The following is a 21,322-nucleotide window of genomic DNA, read 5'->3' on the forward strand; positions in this document are numbered from 1 at the left end:
AGTTCTAGGTTTGTGTTCGCAATCACTTGGAGATTGTCGAACAGTCTAATCTCCACTGAAGATTGATCTCAGGAGCATCCGTGATGACTTCATCAATAATGGTTAGTGAGATGAAACGAATGAGGAATAGATGATCAGTTATCCTGTACATGCTTGAGCACCTAGAAACCTCAAAACGATCGACTTTCACAATGGAACCAGCTTTCAAAGATGGCATGTAGTGATTAGCACGTCCGACGGGATCAAACCCATGAATCACGGAATCTGCAAATAATATTATTCATCAAAGAATCAGGAAATAAATTAAAACAGTTATGTTAAATAAGTGTTATAGATCGAAGATTAACTTACCTTTTCATCAAGGAAGAGAACCGTGATTCCCACAAACTCCCTGTCTTTCTTGAAGTTCGGGGAATCCCAAAAGCGAGGAAGCCAGAGGCTATGCTCTGACTACTACGGCCAAGACGAAGAGATTCAAAGGTTGAGTGACGGACGTCGAGACGTCTGTTTGACGAATTCGAGAGGCAGAGAGAAACATTTTCTAGAAGTTGGTTAAATCTAAGAGGAATCAATGAGTTTTGTGGAGATGCAGATTGGGTTCATCAAAGATGAGAATCATATATATATAGAGGCTACAAATCAGGAACATTTATGATCAAGCAATTTAAGATGTGGACATGAAGAGTTCACCGGTGAAAAAATAAATTACGAACAGACACATGGAGCAACTCTGTAACTCAGACTTGTTTGAGACAGTGATGAAAAGAACCCAAACTCATGTTAAACTACAACAATTTACAATATTAGAAAACTATAATTGTTGCAAACTTGAGCTTTTTTCATATAACGTGATGAATCTCATTTAAAAATGAAACTCATAACGCACTTGTAGGCCCGACTCTCAGAGGAAGCCGAAGAGGCAAGAGCTTCCGACTTTCATAAATATATATTAGGTTCGACCATCAATGTACGAAGTATCATTTACCTTAGTGGTATAGATGTTGGTGTTTATATCTCAATAACCCGGGTTCGAGCCATGGATTTGACATTTTTCATATTTTTTAAAAGTAGGACCCACAAAACGCTGACGTGGCGCGCTGAGGAGTGAGCAAAAACTCATCTATTATAATATAGACTAGGTTAAGATCTGCGCCTTGTGCGGGATCAACATTATATATATAAATTATTTTATGTATTAAATATTTTTACATATTATGAAATAATAAATATATATTAAATAATTAAAATTCAGTAACTATTAAATATATAATTAAATTGGTGCGAACATATAAATCAATTTTATTAATCCAAAAAATATATTTTTTTATATTTGATATTATATGTTATTAAATCTAAATGATACTAACATAGATAATATATTTTAGTATATTTTTAATATTAATGTATATTAAATGATGATTTCTACTCATATAGTTTTTTTTATCATTTGTATCTTTTATAGAAAAAAATTTAAATTACTGATAATAAAATTTTCATTGTGAGATTAATAGTTTTAGTAATTTATAATTTAGAAGAAAAAAATAAGTTGTCAATGATCGTTCAAAACTTTTATAAAAAAAATTGTTCAAAGTAAATTTTGAAACTAAAATATTGTATTTTATATGGTGTATAGTTTAATTTAAAACGGTATATATATTAATCTTAATAATTAATTAAATTAGACTTTTTACTTATATAATTTTTGTAATATTTGTATTTTGTCATAACAAAAATTTTAAACCATGGATCATAAAATTTGAAATTGAGACTTTTAACAGTTTTAGTAATTTATAGCCGTTTGTAAAAATTCAAAATATAAGATATACATAAAAATCTAAATTTTTATTATATGGTTATTGTGGTTGTTTAATTTATTTAATAGTTTAAAATTAAACAAATATGATAGAAGATACACTATTTTTTTTTATCAAATCTTTACTATTCAAAATCATTAATTGTCATATATACTTTAGCCACATTAGGCAATTCCGTAAATTTTATTTAAGGAAATAATAAAGTACATTAATGATGAATTTATTTTTACTTTAATAAAAAGCTTATTATATAATTAGATAGATCAACATATTTATAGATCAACATATTTATCTAATGATTCTAAGAATCATTCTAATGATGTCATGTGTCTACAAAAAGAAGTTGTAATGCTTCTCAAATAATATATAGAGGATTATAATCTAATTATATGATTGGCAAAGCTGTAGCATTTAAAATAGTAAATGACCAAGATAGACTTAATTATAACTAAAGAATTAAAGAAAAAAAAAACAAATGATTAACGTACACAAATTTTCCAACAACTAAAAGAATCTTATGAAAAACAAAGTGAGCTAAACTTAATAACTAATAGCGAGCATTCCAAATACTTTCTGCAATATGGTTACGAACTTCTGTCATGTAAGTATCTCCCGTAGGTTCATAACGTGTGACATCAACTTCTAGAGCATCTTCTATATTTGAAGGATTCAGTTCTTGTTCTTCCATTCTTTCGTACTCATCAAAATCATCATCTTTTGTGGTTGAATCACGTATAAAATAATGAAGAGCCATAGTTGCAACAACTATTTTGCATTGCGTCGGTAGATCATACCGTGCCTCATTTTTCAGAATCCGCCACTTCGCCTTCCACACACCAAACGTACGTTCAATCACTGAACGTAAAGACGAATGACGTTTGTTAAACCATTCACTTGCACTACTAGGTGGTCCATCACCCCACTGATGTGGGTGGTATTTTGTTCTATGATATGGAGCTAAACAACTTTTTCTGTTCGGATATCCAGAATCAACAACAAAATATTTTCCTTCTGGAGGTGTCGGAAAAAATGTGTCACTCTGCGCACAATAAGTGAGAACTTTTGTATCATGTGCTCTGCCTGGAGTCCCAACGTATGCATATATGAATTTCATATCTAAATTGCAAATAGCAAGTACGTTCATTGAGGCATATTGCTTTCTCACATTCCAAAATCTTTCTTTTTGATCACTTCTAACCCTTACTGACACATGAGTACCATCGATAGCTCCAATACAATCACGAAAATAAGGCCAGTACCTTTTATTAGTGTATAGACGATTGCTTGTCTGATCAAACTCATCATGACGAGGCTTTAATATATCCTTGGAGAGAAGAAGAACATCATCTAACACCTCCATAAATTTTCTGTTCACCGTATCCTGGCTACACTGAAAGTTTTTAGCAATTTCTCGTTGTACTTCATCATGTCCACGTGTTTCCAGAAATATTGCCACATCATCTTCTAATGAGCACTCACGTGACTCTTTAAGGTTATAATTGTTCCTTAAAGTATCACATAACTATATAAAAGTTGTTTGATTCATTCGTACCATTTCATAGCATTCTCTACCAGAACCATTAATCATCTGCATTGTATGACGCAAACCACGGCCTCGGTATTCTCATCAACTGTCTATCACCATATGGATTAGGATGCTCGCTTTCAACCAACAATCGAATTACCATAAGTATGTTTTGATTACATACCATGACAACTTCCTGTAAAACAAATATAATAAACGAAACAAACAATTAGCATACGACAAGGTATATAACAACGTTACATAAACATTATATGTTTAAGACACGGCAGCAAAGAAAGAAGAAGCGTACACAATATCCAAAGCAAACATCCAAATTAAAGCTAAACCTCATATAAATTCAGAAAACACCACGTCATGTGATACATGTTTAAATTCAAAAATCCAAAGCAAACTCCCAAAGCTCAAAACACAGAAAATATAAAGTATCTAGTTCATTTTTTCCAGTAGCCCTTTCTAGATACTTTATTTTTTGTTTCTCATCTGGTAACGTCATAAAGATTTGACGTCCATTCTCGTTGCTAGCTAGGTAATCAAGAGATGCCCAGTACAACTCGCTTTCTTGATCTAGCGTAGACAGCTTCAACAATTCCTCTGTGCATATAGCAGTATTAAATGGGTTAAAGGAGTCAATTTTTTGTCGACCTGCTGACCAGAATCTCTCTTGATTTTCTAAAGTATTTGTGATACGGTCCCAATGATCTAAATTGGGCCTTTTTCCGAGAAGATCTTGTTCTGGAGGGTTTTTCTTGATGTGCTCCTTTGGAACTATGCGTTTGGTGAGTCTTTTGACTATCTTCAGGCATATTGATTGGAGATGATATGTCAGTAACTATTAGCTTATTAAAAAGTACCTTAATTAGTTGATCCCACCAATCTGCACTCATATCAATCTCACTAAATTCAGTGAAGCTTAACCCAGTCGCATTCTTTGTGACACGTTTATATATGTCATACTGCCTTCGTAGATGTTCAAGGCGAGTTTTGAATTTTCCCCATGGTAAGTTCAAACCAAACCTGATCAAAAAGCCTGCTCGAATGTTTCGTCTTCCCATTTCACTAAAACATGTGCCTTTCCAATATCCCTTGTCTTTTTCACCATTAGCTAATACTAATATCTCATGACCCATCTCATGTGTCCAAAAAAATTTTGGCTAAAAATCCATAGGAGCAATATATATAATTACAAACATACAACAATCAAAGAACAACATATACATCAAATTAATGTGTATATGTATTCATACCTTACTCGTTGGTTCCTTAGGATCTTGTGGGTTCGACATCGTTTCTGTTTTTCATAAATTATACAAATACTATTATACTTTGTGCTTCAAAATATAAACTGAACTGAAAATAGCACAAGTTCATCGTGAAAAACAATATACTAGGCATAAAATAACATGTTAAAAAGCAAACACATGAACTAATAACTAAACACAGAAAAAGCTAACACATCTATCTTCTCATGGAAAACACAAATTTGAGTGAATAAGTACATAGTAGATCAATGAATTATATTAGATAAAAAGAACAACATACCTTACGTTCAACTTGAAGTTCTTGACGGCTGTTTTTAGCTAAGCACAGATCTTTGTTTTCATCTTTTTTATAATAAAACTTACGTAGATATGATTAAGGTTTAGAAAATATTATGGTAGTATCTTCACAATTTTTAGTTATAATATATAGGGGTGTTTTTGTAATTACTAATTAATAGGTTAGAATGCTCCTTTAAAAGTTTCTTTAAAGAGCATTATCGTAGGGAGCATATACAAGACGCCAATACTATTACAAATGCTTTAGTTATTATTGTGATTGGATATGGGAGAACTTTCAGCCCATTTAACTACGATACCAATCAAGCTCTTAGTTAATGAATCAAACACTAATTGAAATCATTGTTATAGAACAATATAATATTTAAGAATGAAATAGATGAATATGTGCAAGTGAAATTTTATCCATTTTTAGTTCAATAAATCTTCTGCTGTTGTGTTTGGAATCAACTATACTAGTGGTGTTTCCGTGCTTCGCGCGGATTTCAGATTTGAAATCCTTTTGCCAATGTATTGTATAATTGAAAATGCTGGTCACGTTTTGCTATTGGGGTTCATGGGGACATATTCAAATAGTGGGATGCTATTGACAGAAATGCCAGTTTAAATAGTTTTCATGCAAGACATTTGAAATAATATGAAGAGGTGTATTTCTTTAGTTGTTTATTTCTTTTCATCCTAAGCTCTTCAGCATTTCACTTTTTTTTGTCCTAAATTCTACATTTCACAGTTGGTAGAAAAAGTTGTCACGACAGAAAAAAAATAATAAAACATAAACTACAGATTCTGGTATAGCTTTTAAATAATCTAGCACAATGTATAGTATAGTATAGACCAGTTACAAAAAAAAAAAAATGTATAGTATAGACTCTACACAAGTGGGCGTCTTAAAACACTCAAGTGACTCATCCAAACAGGTAATACCGGGATATGAGATGATTTATAAAATATTAGAATCTCATATTTCGAAGCATGGACTTGGGTGAGAGTATAATCCCAATCTTGGTCATTCAACAGTAGTTGTAACTTCTTTTTTTAAACTGATTTTCATATTAAAAAGGAAACAAAGATACAAATATATGAAAATTTAAAAACCGAGAAGAAAGCTATGTAAAGAGGGAGATACTTTAGAAGAACGAAGGAAGGAGGTCACAAAGATTCAGAAATTCTAAAACTTGGACACTCGAAACAGTGTGAGGTATTAAGCTAGATACCTGACCAAAGAGAGACGATATCATCACCAAATCTACGCTCAAGATTTCTAAGGGCAGTTGATTTGTTTTTGATCATCCGTACAATGATGCTCAGAATTGTTGTGTCGTCCCTAGAGAGACCAAGATTGAAGCGTCTATTTCTTTCCGTCTGTAAACCATAAATGGTACCATGCCAAAGTTGAATCAGAGCTCTAGAGGAAACAGGGGAGGGAGAAGCAGTAGGTAACCACAACAATATTAAATCCCAGTCATGTGGAGTTGAGAGAAGTTTAACTTCAACAGAGCACGGCTCCAGAATGTGGAAGAGAAGGAGAACCTGAAAGAAAAATGGTCTCTTGATTCAGGTTGAGCCACACAGAGCAGACAAGTAGTTTCAACATCTAAACCTCATCTTTGGAGACGATCCAGAGTGGGATTTCGATCAAGAACGAACAGCCAGACCGAAGTAGAGTTTGCAACACTTCATTCGAAACCAACGAAGCCCAAGAAACCAGTGGCTTAGTAATTCTTGTTTCATTCCATTAAAACTCATATTAACATGACAAGTTCATCCAAACAAACCAATACTTTCAAGACTACTAACCTCCAAAAGCCTCATGTGCTTGCTGATGCTTGCATTTGTCAGGATGAACCATCAAAGATATCTGGTAAACATTCAACAATTAGTCTTTTTCGAAAAAAATCTAATTCAAATTAGTCACAAAATTTTCAGTGTATTCTCAATTAGTGGCATAGTAACTAAAATCACCAGAAGAAACCATGAATTAGTAAAATTAAAATGTCTTCACAGTGTGACAAAACTGAAAAATACTTTTGTGTACTGCAGTTTAAAAATAGGTTAAGATGCTCAAACGGGTTCAGCTTGAAGCATGAGAGAATCCTACAAATTTGGAACTTTTAAGACATGATCATCAGAAACATGGCTGCAACAAGACGATGATACCGGTAACAATTCTAACAGTACAGATAAGTCATTTACTATTATACATGGAAGATATATGCAAATTATCCACATCCATACCAGAAACTAATCATATTTGATCAGATCTACACGAGATCTCCCTAAGCTACGGTACTCTCAAGAGCTAAACATAGATGCTTGAAAAAAAATAAAAAACATAGATGCTTGAAGTTGGAGCAATGGATATGACTCCTAAATATCCCGCTAAATATCCCACAAATCCGAAACTCCAACCCAGATCCAACCAGATAAACCAACCTCCTTCAGCAACGGAGTCATCAAACGCCGCCACCACATCCACCACCACTCAACCACCGGCACTACAGAACCGCACAGCTGCGATTGGAGGTCACACGCTCGACGTTTGCAGCAAATTTATGCCGTCTCTTACCTTCACATCTTCTGATCCAACTTCCCTCACGTGTGCCGCGTGCGGTTGCCACCATAACTTCCACCGCCGTGACCCAGGCGATTCCTCACTCACTTCCGCCGTGGCTCCACCGTCTCTCCTTACATCTTCCACCACCGCTGAAATAGAGTACCAGCCTCACACCGTCAATTGATATACCTTGCTTCCCAGAACCTCAGAAGGCGGAGTTTGAACATCAACCAGTCTTCAAATCGACAAGAGGATTGTAAGAATTCTCCACTGGTAGAGATGTTTAATAGTGATTGACCTTTGAGATTTGGTTGCATTGAGGTTGTTCATCCCATGGACGGAATACATTTATAGTCGAAGATTTGGACCGTTACCTATGGATCGACGTTTATGCTTGGAAAAATGGATCTGCTTGACCAAAGCTGAAGACGTTATAGAGGCTTTGTGTAGGTTTCGAGATTCCAAGAGTCGAGTCTTAAACGCAGGAGCTGTAAATGTAATAAAGTCCCGGTCAAATAAGTGTATGTCAAGAACCAAATTAAAATAAAAGCCCAATTCAAATAAGGGTACGTCGAGAACTGGCTTGAACAAAAAGCGCAAATGGTATGGGAATTCACCACGTGTCGCCAAATGACCTTCTTTCCATGGTGACGTGGAAAAAGGAAAAGAAAACATAGTCTACTTTATTGTATAAGATATATATATATATAGATACTCCTAGCAAAGAGGGTAAAGAGTCAAGCATCATATGTTGTTTGCATAGAAATCAAAATTGGGCATCTGGCTAAATTCGTGTAACTTTCCACTTTGTTGTAACAAAAAAGAGATGAGGAGATTTATTGTAACTATCCTATTTCGCAATAAGGTGAGTTGAATGAATGAGATGAGGTGACTACTTTTTGTGAATGAGTTATTTGATCAGAAATAACTACTTCTCATTTAATTTTAGTAAATACTCTTATGGCTTTCTCAACCTATTTCTTCTTTCTCTGTATTCTATATTTACTCAATTTATTTGGCTTATAAAAATTATTTCAAAAATTCTCTACATAAACATAAATGAAACCCAAATATTTGAAGATTCTACAGACTATACATATTAAAAAGATTTTAATGATTAGGGAGGAACTATGTTAGCTTCGGTGCTTTCTTTCTTCAGGAATTACATACCATATTTATGATTTTTAAATATTTTCTTATTTATCGTTGTAATCTTTAATTTTTTTATATCTTATAAATATTTTAAATTTGTTTTTATAATTCAAGTTTTATACATAAAATTAAATAAATTTTAAAAAATATTTATAATATATTAAAACTAGAATTAGATAAAAAAACAGAAACTCATAATTGTTTTTTTTTAAAGTACATATAGACATAATAATTACATAAATTTAAATATTACAACAAAACTAATATTTTGGTACGGAGAGTGGTTTCATCACCAACATTGCCATTTTTCTTTGTTTTTAGTAGAATGTAAAAGCGTTACAAATCACTAAATCATATCAATATAAGTCTGAAAAACGTTCTGCAAACTCGCTTAAAAGCGTTGGCAGAAACTGTTTGTATAGACTTTAAGTTATTTCATAAACACGTTTTAGAAGCGTTCGGGGAAATGAATCGTTTTGGTAACATTCTAAAATAAAAACAAGAAATGTTTCGTTGAAGTGCTGAAAGCAAATCGCAAACCCGTTTTAATAAAAACGAAAGCCGATTTTATAAATCCTCAAAGAAAGCATTTATAAAACGGTAATAAATCAATCCGATTAAAACTTTTGATACGAAAGTGATTAAGAATTGAGATTGTAGGAAGCCATAAATCGAATTGACATAAACGTAAATACAAAACACGATGCTAAAGAAACCGATGATTCGAGGAAAGACTAAACGGAAACGTTTTTGAAAAACAGACCGTGGAGTCAAGATAAATCTATTTCCTTAACTCTTAATATTCGCTCGTAAGTGCAACGGTTTCCGTATGAATAAAAATCCCAGGATAAAACCACGATAGAATATCACGCGGCACTCGTGAACAGCCCCTACGAACTATAGAACTACGAAACACTCTCTAAAGAAACTTACGCTTGGAGGTTTTGTTGGTTTTTCTCTTGATGTAAAATTTATGGAATGAATAAGGAGGATACGAGATTTTAAAGAGGAGAAGACGAGCCATTTTCTGTAACTGCTGTAGCACGTGCGCACTTTGACGGAAATCTAGCGAAGATCTTAGAGGTTAGGCGTTATGAAAATTACTCAACAAGATATTTTCTCGTTTAAACATTTCAATAAGAAGAGAAAAAACATATCTTTTTTTGACGAATTACATGTTGTTTAGAAACAAAATGCATGTTGTTTTTTACTAAGGAAATATGAAAAAACATTGAGTTTAACTTGACGGCAGCGTCCGGTGGAGAGTCCTCTCTTCTTCTGAGCAAATAAAATCATTTTGCAAATAATAATGAGATATATTAAAAAAAAAAAGATTAAATTGGCCTTTTATGAAAATGGGGATTTATTTGGCCTGAATGGAATTTGAGATTTATTTGGCAATTTTCCCAAATCTAGTATAACGAGTTCTTTTAAATCCTTTTTTTTTTGTCGACTCCACTATTATTATTAATAAACATTTGTAAGTTTCTTTTGAGGAAAAAAATTAAAACATTTTGTTAGTTGATGAGAGAATTCGCATGAAAACCAAATGAATAGAAAATTCACAGTATATATACCACTGACAAAGAAAGACTTTTTGTTGGTTCAATAATAGACAATAGAGTTTACGAGAAGGAGACCTCTCTCGAGAGGAAAACTCTCTTGAGAGGAAAAGGTGACCTGTCATCACCGAGGTCACTCAGCAATTATAAACAACGGTTTCACTTTGTCAACTTACATATGTAACCGTTACAACACACATCATGTGATCAAAACTTTGGTTTTTACAATAAACTGGACTGGCCGATCAATTTAGTAATGCAATTGTGAATCTCGTTCGGTGTGATTATAGCACATAAGTTTAAATATATGTGTGTGAATATAGCACAAAAAGTTAACCAACGAACACAGAAGAAACCAACTCTGGATTTTTTCGGTGGATCATTGAGTACCCCTGCTTTTTCATGTAGAAAATCATGTATTTATCCTTAAACTAAGGATTGTTGTCCCCATTTCTTTTCACTTTCAGTTAATTTGAGATATTTGAAACATAACATATTACATATGCATGCAAGTTGACGAACAAAAATGCATGCAAGTTATGAAACAGACGTGTGTCGTTAACTCATAATATGTGTCCGTTAGTGGACGGACCTCCCTTTGGACCTCCCTTTGCAAGAAAAATGATGTTCTTTTTTTTTTAGAAAGAAATGTTTTTTTTTGACAAAAGAAAGAAATGTTCTTGTTTTGTTTTTTTTTCCCTTACAACATTTGGATCTTTTCTTTATCAGCTACGAAAAAAATCATTTGCCAAAAAAAAAAATCTACCTAATGTATTAAAATTAAAGTATTATATGGAATTAGCTGTGATATCACATGATATATTACGGGTTTCGTCATTAAAGTTTTATAATATCTTTAAAATTTCATTAACAATAATATTTTCATGTTAATATAGTCACAAAACAGAAAATATTTGAACTTTTTAAAATTAAATACCTACAAAATACTCATACATTTTCAAGATTATTACCAATAATATTTTTTATTTTAAATATAAATGACCGATAAGTATATATTAATTATTATTAAGGTTTTATTAGAATAGCAAATAAATAGTCTAAAACTAAAAAAATGTGAGATAAGATAAATAAACAAATAAAAATAATTTAAATAAAGCATATACACAAATTTAAATATAAATTATAATCTAAAAATAATTATTTTTTGAAAAATGTAGATCAAAATTAAATTAACATTTTTTTAAAAAATGTTTGACGCATTTGAACTATTCTACAAAGTTAAAAAAAAATTGACAAATAAAAATATTGTAGAGTACTAGTTACCACCTATGTTTTTTAGTATATTATTTAGAATAAAGGTATTGTCCTACCTTTTTTTAAGAATATACATGTTTTTTTTTTTGCAAAATGATAGACATCATTTACAAGATAAAAATGTTCAAGAAGTCATTCAATGCAATACCTAAAAGTTTAACCAAAATATCGGTATACTCAAAATTTTAGAATCCTTTTATATAGAGAACGATACTTGTATATGTCTTTAAAAATTCTTACGTACGGATCAGTTTAAATTCTCCTCTCGAATGTTTCTTCAGTTCAATAAGAAAATTATAAATTACTGGGTTACAAAAAAATTACAACAAAAGAGTTATAGTAAACTACAACAAAAGAGTTATAGGAACTGATATCCCAAGATATTAAAATAGTCAGCTACTTACAAACACTTTGGTCGACCAAGTTGTCTACATTACGTTTTATATATTAGTCTTTTATTAACTTAATTTAAGTCTTTTTTTTACTTAATTTTAAGTCTTATTTTTACTAAATTTTAAGTCATTTTCTTGTTCCATAAATAAACTTATTTTGATAGATGTGGCAGTCCAACGTCTTCCACTTTCTTTCTATCCTTTTAATAATAATAGCATATAAAAGACATGACAAGAAATGTATGTATATATATCACATAAGCATAGGTGACGTATTTAATATACTTTTTGATATGTATATAATATACTTTTGCCCACCTCAAAGATGGGTTAGTCGTCGAACCCTTCAAGCAGAGTCGTCGTCATGGAAAAGGATATTACTCTGCCCATTCTAGCAGGAGATTGCGTCTCTGGCGATAGGAAGCGAGTAAGAATGGCTGATCCAGAATCTACCGTCGGCGGAGAGGGCAGACCTGTTAAATTACCCAAAATCAAAGACAACGGTAATGATTCCACGATGAAACTCACTAGTTTTCTATTTTTCTTTTTAAATTCCATATGTTTCGAATATCAAGAGAGTAGTTGAGTGATCATTTAATTTAGCACAAAACTATCGTTACTAAAATCAAAAAAATATTGAGATAAGGATTAAAATAACTCTTTAGAAGGGAGAGATATTATATCATGTGTCATTTTTAGAGCAGTTTGTAAGCAATCAAGGTAATGTTTTTTTGGTTAATACTTAATAGCCTTTTTTACTGAACGAATAATTAAAACTAGCAATCTATATACTTTTTAAATGTGAAAATTATTGTGTTTTACTACAAAAAAAACTAATCCGTATAAAAAAGCAAATCTGGTGAATGTACTTGTTATAGTTTAAAACAAGTGTAGAATCTATCTGAATTTGTGTATTTTGTTGACAAAAAAAAAAATCAATGCGTTTGAAACTAAACATTCGGGTGAGTTTATGAATGTGATAACGTGTTCGTCTGTTCGAACTTCGGTGACTGAGACACTTTTAAATAGCGTTCATTCAAATTTTTATTTCAAAATAAAATTTATTTACTTAATTGTTTTTAAATTTTTTTCTTAAAATAAAACATACCAAAATTATGCTAACAGTTCTTACGTTGATGACTAATACATTTTTTCCTCTATATATATATCTTAGGAGATGTAGTAGGGTCAACATCGGAGGCAACCCAGGTCCCTGTCGATTCAATAATGGCTGACGTGGCGACTAACGATCTAGACGGAAAAACAAACGCCGGCCACGGGGTAGTCTCAGTCATGGGACGGCAGAGAGCTATGACGACCGCCGTTTCCACTGTCGTCGACGAGATCCCTTCTTATGATATTTTTGGAATTTTCGATGGTCTTAGGCTTGCTAAATTATTAGAGGAGAGGCTGTGTCGGCTCGTGAAGGAGGAGGTAACGGCATGCCACGGCCGTGGAGTTGCCGCAGACTGGAGTGAAGTGACGAGATCATGTTTTTCGGAAGCGGTGGGGACTGTGAGGTCTACTGCAGCGAAAGCGGTGGTTACTATTGTCGGAAGAGAGGAGGTAATTGTGCTTTGCCGTGGCGGCGCTAGGGCGGTTCTTTACTCTCAAGGCGGAATCTCTTTGCCTCTTTGCGACATCCACCGTCACCATGTAATAGCTTTGCCGCTTTGCCTTTTGATAATATTTTATTTTTGCACCACCTTAATTGTGGCTTGTATTTAATTTAGTACCTAGATTTTAATCCGTGCTAGTTTTTTCTTTATATAATAAAATATTTTAGTTTATATTACAAAAATTATCGGTAATTTAATGTAATTCAGTGTTATATATGATATAGCTTTATAATACGTATTTTATGTGGTTTATATATTATTATTATAAATTTTGTATTTTTGTAATAAAATTTATTTTAAAAGCATTATTACGTATACTTTACATATTTTTTTCTAAACTTAAAATTTATGTGGAAAAAAATTAAATTGGACCTTTATAGTAGAGAAAAGAAAATTTGAGATACTCTTAAAGCAACAAAAAATGTTTTTTTTAACTATAATACACTGTACTTCAAAATAATTTTTGTAGTAAATATGAGAATAATTTCATTAAAATAATTTCAAGTAAAGATGAGAAATTACTTGAAATACAATAAGTTAGATAAAAAGTTTTTTTTTAATTTAAAATAGAAATGAATCTTTCTAACAAAAAAATCTTTTTAAAATCTTTGTAAAATGTATTTTTTGAAAATTAATCAGTTTAAATTGTTATTATCATTAAAATATCATTAATATATTTTCTATAATTTTAATTTAATTATAATATTTATTGATGGAATAATATATTTTTGAAATTATGTAGATCTAATAATATTTTGATGAAACAAAAAGTGAATTAAATATGTTGTTAGGATTTTATTATAAAAATACAAAAAAAATAATGTAACGAATTTTTTAGGAGATGGTCCATTTAAAAAAAAATATCACACATGAAAAAAGTCATAACTTCTATTTTAATAGTATAGATAGAAAGAATGACCTTTGTAGAAAAACAAAAACGAAGAAGCAAATGTTAACTGATCCAACCGTTATATTATAGTACTAAGATATAACATTTTTTGTATCACTGAATAATACTAAAAAGTTCGTTGTTTCCAATTATATAACGGAATATATTTTTTCTATAGAGTGATGTAGATCAAAAGCTGAAGATCTATAAGCGAACAATGATTGATGATTTCATAGTTCTTGCATGCGAAGGCCTATGGGATGTTGTCTCCGACGACGACACATATCGACTTGTCAAAAGTTGTCTTTACGGGGAATTACCAGACGGGTTAGAATTCTTACTAAATACTAGTATTAGTTGTATATTTTTCACAAAATTGTTTTGTTTCTGAAACGTATATGTATACGTAGATTTAAGATAATTATTATGTGACAGATGTAAAAGTGAATCAAGTTCTACAAAGGCTGCGGTAATCTTAGCAGAGCTTGCAATAGCTAGAGGAAGCAAAGAGAATATAAATGTCATCGTTATTGATTTGAGGAGTTCTACTGTATCTTAGCCTTCATTTTTAGTTGTGATGGTTCTCAGCTATTAATAGTTTTTATTTTCCTTTTCTTCATTAGCATTTTTCCATCTTACGTCTTGGTTTTAGAAACTTTTTTGGGTGTCATTGAGTTGTGTTTTGTTCGATTAGCTTTTTTTACTTGTATTTTAAATAATTTGCTTGAGAGTTTATTTTCCTCCCATAATGTATGTAATATTTTATTTTATTTTTTAACGGACACATAATGTATGTAATACAGAGTAAAAAGTAATGAATACATCATTATTATAAGAATTCAAATATTTGATGGGGAAAATATGATGTTAGTTGAAATATTGTAGTGGCCCGCATGCCGACCGATCCGCTCCTACTGACTCGGACAACTTTAACAGACTTTCAAGAATTTAGAGTTAGGCCTGGCTGTGACCATGTAGCACCAGTTTTGTCTCCGATAAATTATTTTTTGTCTTATTATAACATCCTAGTGATCGAATCAACATATATCATATAAGGTTTAGGATTAGGATTAGAACGTAGTCCAACCACAATTGATTTAAGCCGTCCGACTAGTCTTATGAGGGAGCCAGCCCCAACAAAAAGGAATCTTGGTCAACTGAATTTTCAACATGACCCTCACACTAGACTGAAGGAACCTGATTCGACGTGCTTTGCAAAGACCATAGTGAATCGGCAACATAGACAGCTTCAACTCGTGCATATGGTTCCAAGCTGAAAGTAAAGCCTACAAACCATGACCAGACTTCGATCCCCAATATAACATGAGACTTGAAAAGGACCAGTCATAAAACTAAAGTCTAAAGAAAAACATATAAAAATTTGGACCAATTGGTTCAATCGGATGGGTCCATCGCATCATTCTACCTATAATGTATAAATGCTGATTTAAAGGAGCATAAATAAAAATAAACTAAAAAGGAGAAAAACATAGTAGCCCTAGTTTCCTAGTCTCAAATCTCACTGTGTACAAACTAGAGAATTAGTCTTTTCTCATCCTCTCAAAGATCTAAACAATCTCGGTATAACTAAACCGAATACTGTATTTTTAAAATTAGGTGAACAAGTTTACAAGCTAGTAAACCGGGATTCTCACTCGCACTTTCTACTCACTCCAAAGAATAGTTAGAAACCAAAACATTTGCCGGAGCGGCTGAGTGGATATAGACAAACTCCATGCTTTTGCCTGCCGGTAAATATTTCATCCATGAAGGAAAACCATATGAGTTTCCGGTTTTCGTCACACCCCATATTGGACCATAGAGCTTGGTGATTGATATCTTCAGATTTTTCAACCTTTTTGTAGATCTGTTGGTTAATTTCGTTGAGTATCGGTAATAAACATTTCCTTCGTTTATCCACGAGCTCGTCATCTTCTGGGATATGGTAATGGGACTAGGAGAAGAAGCTGCTAAACAAGAAACAAATTGGTGAAGTTCTTAAACCGAATTGAATTGACATTTTCACAATGAGTTGGCATAAGCAATATAAAGATGACAAACCTGGAGCTGGAGGTGTACTCGGTTTCCTTTTGGGTATAGGTGCTGGTTTTATGATAACCGGACTTGGAGTCGGACTAACACCTGAAAGAGAACGCAGTTAGTAATGACCGGTTCACAGAATTGATTTGATACTGAAAATTACAGCAGAAAATTTAACAGAAAAACGGTAACAGTTACTTGAATCTCGTTTATTATGTAGAAAGCTGTTAAATCAAACAATGTATTCTTTAAATCATACCTGGGAGTCGCTGGTCAAAACCGGTCGGACCGGAAATTAACCGGGCTAGTACACCAAGAAGAGGCGCATTGTTGTAAGTCGTTGGTTCGGTTTGCTCGTAATTGTCCCGGTTGTCAGCAAAGTTGTCGTAGGCGTCGGGTCCACCCACGAGGGCCCCGGTCAAGACGTTCGGGTCGCTTGCTTTGCGGCTATACCACGTGACATAACCGCCACGGCAAGTCACGAACTTCTGATCTACTTTAAAGGAGACAATTGACGAACCACGATGATGAACTTGCCGAGGATAGTTATGTCCGTATCCTACCATGTAGCTCGTCCCTCTAGGGTTGTCTCCGAGTATGTAGTCCACCTAATTATTTTTGACTTCATTTTAGTACAGTTTTGGTCCCCGAGTTGGGGTGAATGAGCAAATAAGGAAACATATGGGGCAAACCTGTGATTTAGAGAAATCGAGGAGTTTGGATGGAGAAATATTTCCTTGAGAACAACGGAGGTTTCTTTTTGAGGAAGAGAGATAATCAGAGTACACGGCGGCCAAGAAAGAAGCACTAGTGACAAACTGCATGTTGTTCCACCGTTGCCGGAATATCAAACCGCCGGGAGTTTTCTGAATGTTCTTTGTACTTTTACCTAACATTGAACACATAAACTGTTCTGCTTTCTCTTGGTACCTCTCGAACACAGCCGTGTGTTCTCCAGCTTTCCCTTGCATTAAAATCTATAAACCAAAGCAAATTTCCGGTTTAGTAACAGCAAATTAAGTAAACCAAATCAAACCAGTTGAATTGAAATGACTACCTTAGCAACAAGGGTTTGGACGCCGGCGTATTTAACATCCCAACCAAACTCCCTCATCGACCAGCTCGTACCGCCCATTGAGTCGCCGTTCTTGCCGAGGTAATCCAAATAATATCTATCATTGGTTGCTTGGTATAACCACGCAGCAGCCCAGAGTAATTCATCCTGGTTAAATGCAAAATTTGTAAAAAATTATGAATGTTATTTAGTTATAAGAGATTTTTTTGGTTGGATATAGACGCAGCGTTTTGTACATTGTAACCGCTGACTGAGCCATAGTACTTCTGTGCCACCGTGATGCTGCTGTCGTACTTGCCTCTATATTTGTCGGCAAATTCAAATAGCTGCCAACATAAGATAAGAGTATAGCGTTGCAACCAAAAACTTATTTATCGTAAATATCATTAACTGAGAGGCTATATCTTTACGCCTATGTTTCTTGCACATGAAATTTTCAAAAACTTGTTTTATTTTTTCATAGCAAGTACATCACTGAAATCAAGTATCTAGCATTTAAGGCTTTGTATATTATAGACGCAAACTCAAACCATGTGCTTAACCGAACTCCATATGACCAAACCGAGTTTTAAAAATTGGTGTCTTGTTAAATTTCGGTCTTTCCGGCTAGTGATTAATGTGAAGAGGTTTACCTCATGAGCGTGGCGGAGCAGCTCGGCAGAGTATGATGGATCAGAGCGACGGAAAACGATGGAAGCAGCAGCCATTGCGGCAGCGGTTTCTCCGGCGAGGTCGGAACCAGGATTATTCCGGTCAAGCTTGTAAGCCCTACGGTCAGTGGTCATTTCCTCTGGTCTTTGCCAACAGTAATGATCCGACTTACCATCTCCCACCTATACAGTTACAAACATCATCAAGACCAAATTTAAATTATGTAAATCGATAATTAATGAAAATATGTAGTGTCACCGTTACCTCTCCGTAGAGGACGTTAGGTTCAGGGTGAGCTTTAATGAAATAATCAGTTCCCCACTTAATGGCGTCAATAGCATTGCCAAGTTCACCGTTAGATGCAAGCTGGCCACCGTATTCTATGATGCTCCAACACATTGTCGTCACCGTGAAAGCCATTGGAAGCCCAAATTTCACATTGTCTCCGGCGTCATAATACCCTCCCACTAAATCCACCTGCTCAATTAAATATATATTTTTTTCAATTTATCTTTTAGGAAAACAATGTAGCATTTGTCAATGTTTTAAGAGTAGGCTTCTTACAAAGGTTAGGTAGCCAAACCCAACGAGACACTTCCATTTGATTATAGGTTTTTAAAAACTGGTCAACGGAAAGTCAACCAGTTTGTTTTGGATCTAGACGGTAATTATTTATACATTTATAATTATTTAAAAATATTATTCGTATGTCTAAACATTATAAACACTGGAGGATATTTTATTTTACAAAAAATGGAAAACTAATCCAATCAAACGTAACTGATCAGGCAGTAAGTTCTTTTTCTAAATGACGATTAATGCATATCGAGTTTTTAGAAATACTAGTCGCATTAGTTAGCATTATACGAGTTTCAGTGTATTAAATAAAAAGGGAATTACTTACGCCGATGGATTTTCCGTCGTTAAGACCGGAGTGAGATCGCCATGAAACTCTCTGGTTGGGAGGGAGATGTCCTGATCTCTGAGCTTCAAAGAAGAGAATGCTTTTACTCAGAGCTTGTTTATAGTCGTGCCCTGAAACTGCAAACTGAACTAACCCAAGAAAAAGAAGAACTGAAATGGTGGAAGTGGAAGAACCCATTAATTATATGTCTTTTGTGAAATTTTGGAGCAAAGTTTGATCCTCTTCAATCAAAATGACTCAAGAAGAATAGTAGGTCCTGCTAGGACTATGTTAAATTGATTTATTGGATCTGTTCATGAAAAGGTTGATCCTTTTTAAATGTAGAGATAGACAGAGATGGTCTAGTGAAGGGAGATGAGAAAAGAGAGGTTTATATGGAAGAAAGCAAAGGAAGGTACCAGGAGGAGCGTAACCGGCAGATTCGGTTAAATGATTAAAAACAAATTATTCAAACTTTTAAAATGCTAATATAGTAGTAGTCTTTTTTTGGGTCAAAATTTAGTAGTCTTTTATGCAAATGTAACAATGTGTCGGCAGGCAAAGCTTTGGTTCAGTTAGCAGTTGTTTTTCACATGATTTTGAAAAGATTTTGGAAAATATCTTCTATATATATAGGTTAATGAAAAGAAAATAAAAATATATGATAAATTCTCTTCCTATATTAAGCTTGTGTAGTAAGAATATCATAATTTAACATAAAGAATAAAACATATTATAGACGTTTAAAAATGTGCAAGTGCATTCTTCTACATCTTATTTTGTCTGTCTTGAAGTGTTAGACAAAAATTTGAATTGTTTTCAAAGAGGACAATCATAGTTGTCCTTCCACCCATTACGGAAGCTCCGAATCTTCCATACCTCAAACAAATGCCACAGAATATTATTACGTACGTACCCCATTGTTTATTAAAAAAAAACTGAAAATCTTGTTTTCTGTCTTCAGATCTTAACCCACACTTTAGGACTTCATTACTATTCCCATATAAGTAAAAGGGTTTATTAACTTATTATGTTCTATTTTTTTTTTTTGTAACTGAGGTTATTAACTTATTATATTCTTTTCGAGAAACAAATCCAATATCTTTTTCTTATTGATAATGGTAGAAATATAAACCTGTAAACAGTAAAAAACCTTAACATCGATTTATGAGGATACATTTAATAAACTAATAGATGTTCACAACTTTATACTGAACAGATTCTTATATTTACAACCATAAGGAAATACACCAAAAGTGGGAGGTGTTTTGATCGATCGAACTTACCAACTAAATGCCGAATAGTGGGGACTTGGGACTTGGGATGACTAGGGGCCACATGACAAACAACACACGCTCCGAATGAAATTCTCCATTCAGAGCAAAATAATATTTTATCAACAGTATATAAAATTGCATAGCCGTCAAAACAAATCATATCACTAGAAGAAAACATAAGTTTAATGAGTGCGATTTTCCTCGTGAGTTCATCGTAAAACAGGTTTTACGAGAAATTAATGAAGAAACACGTTTTCTCGTTACTAGTTCGTCGTAACATATATTTTCTCACCAATTCATCGTAACTTAGTGAGGAAAATATTTCGTCGTAAAGACGAAGTACATCATTTCGTCGTAAAGACCATATAAATATTTCACATAAGGAAGTCGCTATATTTCCTCGTAAGTACCTCGAAACGTGTTCCTCGTAAACTACACGTAAATAACTCGAAAGTGTTTCCTCGTAAAGTACACGTAACTACCACGAAAGTATTTCCTCGTAAAATACTCGTTTATCTTTCCTCGTCATTTCCTCGTAAACTTTTCCTCGTAAAATACTCGTTTATATTTCTCGTCATTTCCTCGTAAAGTTTCCACGTAAATAGGTCGTAAATTAGCTATGAATTTACTTTTTTTTTTTATTTTACAGAATTTAAAAATATAATTAAAAAATAATTAAAATTATTTAATTTATTAATAAAATTATAATTTAAAATAAAAATCAAATCAATACGAAAATATTTTATATATAAATAAGTTTTGAATTTATAATACAATAACCGGAAAAAAGAACTAAGGGTCGTTCATCGCCTGGTAGAATTCCTCACTCCTCCTCGCAACATCTGCCTCGGTATGTGTGTCGGATGATTCGCCTGGAATGGGATGTTGTTATCGCATGTTCCTCAACATGGACTCCCATTCCGGATTTGTGGCCGCTATAACGTCCAAGAAGCCCTCGACTCCACCCATACGAGCTTTTGTCGAGGCCAACTCGTTACGCAGCTCAGTGACTTCAT

The 21,322-nt window shown here is 33.3% G+C and overlaps 3 protein-coding genes across 4 annotated transcripts; 2 read left to right on the forward strand and 1 right to left on the reverse strand.

The window, feature by feature from the left end:
• The first annotated feature begins 7,270 nt into the window (after positions 1-7,270).
• LOC106330035 (zinc-finger homeodomain protein 9-like) lies at positions 7,271-7,654 on the forward strand. Its single transcript, XM_013768601.1, has one exon. The coding sequence runs from the start codon at positions 7,271-7,273 to the stop codon at positions 7,652-7,654; it is 384 nt and encodes a 127-aa protein (XP_013624055.1).
• A 4,504-nt stretch (positions 7,655-12,158) lies between these two features.
• LOC106333704 (probable protein phosphatase 2C 54) lies at positions 12,159-15,045 on the forward strand. The gene is made up of 4 exons (XM_013772122.1): positions 12,159-12,354; positions 13,026-13,507; positions 14,538-14,686; positions 14,795-15,045. The coding sequence occupies exons 1-4, from the start codon at positions 12,216-12,218 to the stop codon at positions 14,916-14,918; spliced, it is 894 nt and encodes a 297-aa protein (XP_013627576.1). The 5' UTR covers positions 12,159-12,215; the 3' UTR covers positions 14,919-15,045.
• An 811-nt stretch (positions 15,046-15,856) lies between these two features.
• On the reverse strand, positions 15,857-19,436 carry LOC106329555 (endoglucanase 19). Of its 2 annotated transcripts, none has more exons than XM_013768239.1 (9): positions 19,030-19,436; positions 18,390-18,602; positions 18,107-18,307; positions 17,711-17,800; positions 17,457-17,621; positions 17,092-17,376; positions 16,659-17,007; positions 16,421-16,501; positions 15,857-16,329 (listed from the first exon to the last, which is right to left on the reverse strand). In XM_013768239.1, the coding sequence occupies exons 1-9, from the start codon at positions 19,225-19,227 to the stop codon at positions 16,028-16,030; spliced, it is 1,884 nt and encodes a 627-aa protein (XP_013623693.1). In that variant the 5' UTR covers positions 19,228-19,436; the 3' UTR covers positions 15,857-16,027. The 2 variants fall into 2 exon arrangements, with proteins under 2 accessions (XP_013623693.1, XP_013623694.1); XM_013768240.1 differs by having other exon boundaries at positions 15,857-16,326; positions 19,030-19,434.
• Between the last annotated feature and the right edge of the window lie 1,886 nt (positions 19,437-21,322).

This window comes from Brassica oleracea, chromosome C3 (genome assembly GCF_000695525.1).
Source record: "Brassica oleracea var. oleracea cultivar TO1000 chromosome C3, BOL, whole genome shotgun sequence".
Taxonomy (NCBI): Eukaryota; Viridiplantae; Streptophyta; class Magnoliopsida; order Brassicales; family Brassicaceae; genus Brassica; species Brassica oleracea.

Coding starts and splice junctions, on each gene's coding strand:
- LOC106330035 (XM_013768601.1), top strand. CDS start 7,271: ATGGATATGACTCCTAAATATCCCGCTAAATATCCCACAAATCCGAAA.
- LOC106329555 (XM_013768239.1), bottom strand. CDS start 19,227: ATGGGTTCTTCCACTTCCACCATTTCAGTTCTTCTTTTTCTTGGGTTA. Junction 17,008..17,091: donor TCGATTTCTCTAAATCACAG/GTTTGCCCCATA, acceptor AAAAATAATTAG/GTGGACTACATACTCGGAGA. Junction 16,330..16,420: donor GAGTACACCTCCAGCTCCAG/GTTTGTCATCTT, acceptor TTTCTTGTTTAG/CAGCTTCTTCTCCTAGTCCC.
- LOC106333704 (XM_013772122.1), top strand. CDS start 12,216: ATGGAAAAGGATATTACTCTGCCCATTCTAGCAGGAGATTGCGTCTCT. Junction 13,508..14,537: donor GCGACATCCACCGTCACCAT/GTAATAGCTTTG, acceptor TTTTTTCTATAG/AGTGATGTAGATCAAAAGCT. Junction 14,687..14,794: donor TACGGGGAATTACCAGACGG/GTTAGAATTCTT, acceptor ATTATGTGACAG/ATGTAAAAGTGAATCAAGTT.